The sequence below is a fragment of the Lichenostomus cassidix genome, chromosome Z, assembly GCF_008360975.1.
Source record: "Lichenostomus cassidix isolate B80296 chromosome Z, HeHo_3.0, whole genome shotgun sequence".
Taxonomy (NCBI): Eukaryota; Metazoa; Chordata; class Aves; order Passeriformes; family Meliphagidae; genus Lichenostomus; species Lichenostomus cassidix.
In genome coordinates this window covers 43566926-43572925 of record NC_139511.1, presented here as the reverse complement: position 1 = coordinate 43572925, position 6000 = coordinate 43566926, and the positions used below count along the sequence as shown (strand labels likewise).

The 6000-nt window shown below is 34.8% G+C and overlaps 1 protein-coding gene across 2 annotated transcripts in view; it reads right to left on the bottom strand.

Moving 5' to 3' along the window:
- Window positions 1–202: 202 nt before the first annotated feature.
- TTC39B (tetratricopeptide repeat domain 39B) overlaps window positions 203–6000 on the bottom strand; it is a 79311-nt gene continuing 73513 nt past the window's right edge. For both annotated transcript variants that reach the window (XM_085043653.1, XM_085043654.1), the window contains 2 exons: window positions 5242–5358; window positions 203–4208 (listed from right to left, as the gene is read on the bottom strand). In XM_085043653.1, the coding sequence (XP_084899779.1) occupies window positions 4112–4208; window positions 5242–5358 (214 nt within the window). In that variant the 3' untranslated portion in view covers window positions 203–4111. The remainder of the gene's footprint in view (window positions 4209–5241; window positions 5359–6000) is intronic.

The window sequence follows — 6000 nt, the reverse complement described above, 5'->3', positions numbered from 1 at the left end:
ATTCACTCAATAGACCTTGATAGTTTTGTACAACCCCTCAGCCTGGACAAGTTGTGTAAGAGTTCTATGCCCAAGGCAGCATGTTTAAAATAGAGATCAGGCCTTTTTTTTTTTTTTTTTTTTGATAATGCTTTGGTAAACCTCAGTGGAAGGTTCTTTATGTATGACTAGAATACAGTGCCAAATTCAGCACTCAATAGCATAAGCATAACATGTGATTTATTCCTCTGAAGTGAAAATCCATTCCAATACATCACAATAAACATTTCTACATGCTCTTTAAACTAGAACATACTTCATTCCTCATCTTCTGTTTTTCTGCCCTCATTGTTTACTCATCAAGTACCAAATAAGAACATGTGCAAACCTCAGCAGATTAGAAGCAAGAAAACTGCAGCACCAGGGCAAATATAAACATTCTTTGTTGAGCTAGGCATTTAAGAATATACAGAAACAAAAGACATGAAACATTAAGATTAGTAATAAAATAATTGCAAAATCTAAGTTGAATTTACAAGAAATTACTTCTTTTACACATTACTCTGCAAGGTGTTTTAGACACATATCAGGATCTGATTATTGTACATTTCTGTGGCCATAAAGTGCTACATACAGCTGCTACCAATGTGTATTAGAACAGATATGTAACAATCTTGCATCAGCTTTTTTTAACATGAATTTGCTTTCAACTTCTGTTAAAAACTGATGAGTAAGGACTTACAAACCATCATACAATGATCTTTCACCAACAGAATAAACATTTAATTGATATGCACAGACAAGAAGTTTTTAGTAATAGTTTCTAAGTAGGCAATTCTTAATCAAAGAGAAGCTTTGTCCTATAACCAGGCTTATTTATTATTGCTTACCTTAAAAAAAGAATACATCTATTATCAGAAAGAACTAAACTATCTTGTGTCATAACACAACTGTAAGCTTAGCCTTGCTTGCTTAAACTAACAAATTTAATTTGCTCTTGTATATATTGTAATTCCTACTATTATCAAGAGAGGCTATAGCATCATAGGTAAATTATCAGCTTTGCTTAGTTTCAAAGCCTCAGCACAATAATCAAAATTCCCGTGGAGGATGAGCATGTGAGGTGAATATTATAAAGAGCAGTTAAGACTAAATCAGAGCTGTATTTAAGGCCCAGTACAGTATCCAGCAGATTAAAAAAAAAAAAAAAAAAAAAAAAAATCGCCTCAGACCCTTTGTCTGAACTCTTAGATAGAAATCACTTAACTCAGACATAATGTCCTAAATATTACAACAATACTGCATCAGTGATGCACTGTGTTGGGGACACATGTACTTTTCTGCACCATTTGGAAAACCAAGCATCTCTTACAGCTCTGTGGAGACCTACCCTAACTGAAGGGTTACAAGTCACTCTCACACATTTATATTTCCATGGTTAACAACTTGGGAAAAAAATGTCCAGAATAAAGCTTTAAGCTAAGAATCCTGAACAATCAATCTTTCTAGCAAAATTTGGAACAGCACAGAAAGGAGACAAGCTTTGAATAGTACTTGCTATTGGGTCCTCAAAACCCTGCAGAGGGTATTGCAAATTTGTGTTGAAGAGATTGTTCTCTGCATGAGTGCAAAAAGGCTTATCCCAAAAGAAACAAAGTATAACATACAAAGGGAACTAATATTGCCACTGGAAGGCTGTACTGAAGAAAACAAAGTTCTTTTTCCCTCGGTCTTCAGTCAGTAACATTACCCACTGAAAAAAGTACACTGCTACTTGAAGCTTTGTACTAAACTTTAAAAAAATCAGCTTCTAATGTAATTGTTTATTTTTTGTTAGTTTTGATTTCCAACCCAAGTCACCCACAAAATATTAGCTGTAAGACGCTCCCCAGAAAAATCCAAGAGATCAGAGACTACATCATGCTCCTTCCTGAGAGTCTGTAGTCCCAGGCTGTAACTAGTCTAGAGTGAAGTATTATTTGGAACACAAACTATAGAAGTTTTACTGGCAATTGTTCCCATCACCTTCCACAGGAAAATGAAGCAGATCACAGTCCAATAATCAGATTAAACCAAAATAATCCTAAACTCAACATATAATGCCCACAGATGCATTAAAAGTACTGCCTGAAAATACAGCACACGAGTTTATGCTGACCACAGTTTACAATCAGATAAACATAAATCTTTAGAGAAGTCAGTTGGCAGCATATGCTAATCTCTGTTTTGAAGCTTAGCTCCAGTCAACTGAATACATTTTAAAATAAGCATGCTTATTTTATCAGTGATTCAGTGTCGCAGGTATCTAAGCTTCAAACCTACAGGTGCATAATTTTATACAGTAAGTTAGTTACACATTTAAAATAGGCACAAATCCAAACCAATGAAGAAAAACAGACTTTGGATCAGGTTTCCATTTTGAAAGACGTATTATGTTTTAATATTTTTTAACTCTTACTTCTCCTGTAAATATACCACTGTATTACAGAATTATAAGCAATTAAATGACCCGGTTATTTATATGACATAGAAGAAAACTGTGCTCTCAGTGACCTGAGAATTGCTAGAGCATTAACATTACACTGATTGTTTAGCTGGAAACTTAAATTACTCATTTACCAAGTACAAACTTTTCACCCATTTCTTTTGTGCTGATTTTGCTTGGGTGGAAATTAAGGGCAGCAAACAACATACATGACCATAGTTACTATGGATTTGCTGGGTGGAAATAAACATACTGGCATTGATAAAATATGCAAATGGCAAGTTTTGCAATAGCTAGTGAAAGAAGAGTAATTGGGTGTACACTTAAATAAAAATCAAATACATTCTTATTTTTAAGGACAGCTAGAATCTGCGTACCTAAAGAAAGGGGAAATTCAATTTGATACTGCTGTTTGTATGTAAGCATAAGAAATGCATGCAGTTACAAATATCTCAATTTTACTGCATATTTTTGATAGAGTTAGGCTAGAATATGCACAATTTCTTAACTGCAAGTTTCAAAGTGGCTCACTTTTTGATGCACAATCAACTTCCATTAATATGAATTACTTTCATTATTAGGAAAATACATAAAACTCCCAATTTTTTATTTACTTTGGTCGGGATCCGAGAACAGAGATGGGGTGCTGGACTAAAAATATTAAGAAATTGCTTCAAAAAGGAAAAGAACAATCCTTTCTCCAGATCCATGACAGGGAAGATGGGAAAAAATCAGCTTCAGTTGTGCCAAAAATTATTTGGGGTAGACATCAGGCAAAATTTCCCAGTCTTTCCTCACTGGGAAAGACATCCTATGTAAGTTCCAAAATGAATGTTCTCAGTGCAAGCTTTTTTATTTTTCTCTTTGTTTTTTTTTGTTAAACAGGTTAAATAAATCTGTCAGGATCAACTTAAGACTGCTGCTTCTACTTTAGAAAAAGGACACAGAATGATCTATTAATGTCCTTTGTAGCTCTGCTTTTCTACAACTGAAGAATATCCCCCATAAGCACGTATTTTGAATGAAACAGACCTGCAAAGACATCTTAACTGTTGCCCTGCTTAGCTTCACCTGAAGCCCTGCTTAGCTTATCTGACAGTGTAAAAATATTGCACTTCAGACAGGTTCATTGTGTTCCCAGAACAAAATTAAGTCAAAGATGACTAATTCTTTCCTCTGTAACATGAATTTCAGAGTATGATATGCCAAATATGGGTACGATTATCTGCAGACATTGCATTTTTGCTCCAGAGGCAAAAAAGTCTCAAGTGTACTGCAGAAAATCTAACTTTCAAAAAATGGAAAAATGATCACCAGTTCCACTGCATAACCAGCATCTGTTCTCATATAAAAAAATTAAAATGTTTTCATTAAACTTTATTGCACCATCAACTTTTATTTTAAAAATATCCCCCATTCAAGTCAAATATTAAATTATTTTTATGAAACAAAATATAAGGTCTTCTTTAAAACAGCATGTAGATACAGTATAGGCGCTATACAGAAAAAGAACAGTCTAAAGGAATGACATACGTCAAATCAGAAGTGACAGAAAACAATCACTATGTTCTTTCCTATAATTAAAAAAAGATTGCAAAAGGATTGTGTAGGCTATTTATTGTATGCAGGAAAAGCATCCCTCCTCATTCAAGGTGTTGAAGCAGGTGACACCTTCAAACTATCAAGTGCTGCATGAATTCTGAAGTGCAACCTGGACTCCATAGAGTATTCTTTGTAGTTGTTTCTGCAAAACAGAAAACTTATTTTAAGGAAACGATGTTTGGACTTGGTTGTTTCAGCTTCATATGTTTGTAAGTTAAAAGCCTTCATTCCTTCAACAAGAAACAGATATTGATAAACAGATGAGTTATGAGACATTTAAAGTTACATCCACAAATTGAGCAAAGAAGATTTATACAAGTACGAAAATTAAATGTCTGGATAAACTGAACCTCTCTTAGCATCTCCTTCACTTATTTTGATCCTTTAACTAGCCCTCCCAATTACTGAAATTTGCTGTGAAAAGACAAGCCAAAATACCACAGAAAAGTAAGGGTGTTAGCTGAAAACGAATGTTCCACCTCAGAACACAATTCAGCCAGAGGGATAAAACAGACAGAAATTGTTTTCTGTAAACCCCATCCCCCCAAAACAACCAAATAAAATTCAAAAAAGCCATGGGGGAACACTGTTACAAGACTGGTGTACTTCTCTGTGAACACAAGGGACGTTCTATCCCATGCTACAATCTACAGATGACGCAAGCATGTTGTTCTACAGTAAATTAAACTCTCAGCTGGTCTTCTGTGACAGGATGTGAAAGAAAAAAAGGGTGTGGTCAGACTGGTGTACTGGCTTTTAACCAACTCTTATTAACACCTTTAGTGCAGCAGATTTAATTCCCACAGCTGCCTTCTGGGACAGAGTGGTACAGATCCCTTCCCTGGACTCTCCAGTTTCATCCCACACATGGAGTGTAGCCTCAGCATCTCTGAAGCCCATATGAGAAGGAAACATTTTCCCTTCATACTGTGTCTTATATGAATCTACTCTACTGCATATGAATCTACTCTAGTGCATATGAAGGACAGTTCCATGAAACTGCAAAATTCAATTATATTGGACAAGTTCTCCAAATCAAGAACACAGACTTATAATTACTTATAACTAATTATTTTGTAAAGAAGCTGTCAGGAAGAAAAAACACATGCCTTCATTGCTACAAGTACCCAGCTATTCTTGATTTACAAGGTGATAAAGAAAAAAAATCCACTTACTTTGCAGTTTCTATGTATCTTATTGCTTTTTCTCTGTCATCTTGTTGTTTGTACAGAAGACCCAATTCATACAGGGTGAATGGCACCAAGTAACTGTCATATTTTATTTGCTTCTCACTAAAAACCAGAAAAATACAGAAATGGTTACTTACTCTTGAGTGACCAGTTAATTTTTAAAAGCAATCACTGCCTGTAACAATACACAGCCAGAAAAAACACTCTGGAACCTTTCTTACCGGTTAGTTCCGTACACATTATTAAACAGTCTTAAAGCACTATAGCAGCCCTAGACATGTAGAAAATAAAGCTAAACAAAACGTAGGTATGTAATTCACCAGAAAACTTTTCCTTCTTACCCATGCAAAACACACATTTAATGGAGAACTGCTGTCTTTAGATTTTTTAAAATATCTCAGCTCTAAAAGCCTGCCCATTGCCAATTACCTTTGGAAAAAGATTTTTCAGAAATAACATTCCTTTAACTTGCAACCAATCAAACCCCTCTGCACCAAAACTTGTGAAGTGCTTGACTAAACTCACATGGGATCTTAGACACGGTAAGAGAAAACAAGATGGCAAGAGAATTAAAACACATAATTCTGAATAACAAATTCTATCACTAATTAATAATTTGTCTACATTACGTGTTAGAAAAATGGAACATGTAAAAATGTTTCTTCAGCCCAAATACTTAAAAACTTCTAAGAACTCTTCAACTACAACCAGTACCTGACTCACATTGTATATAGAAAAGCTATT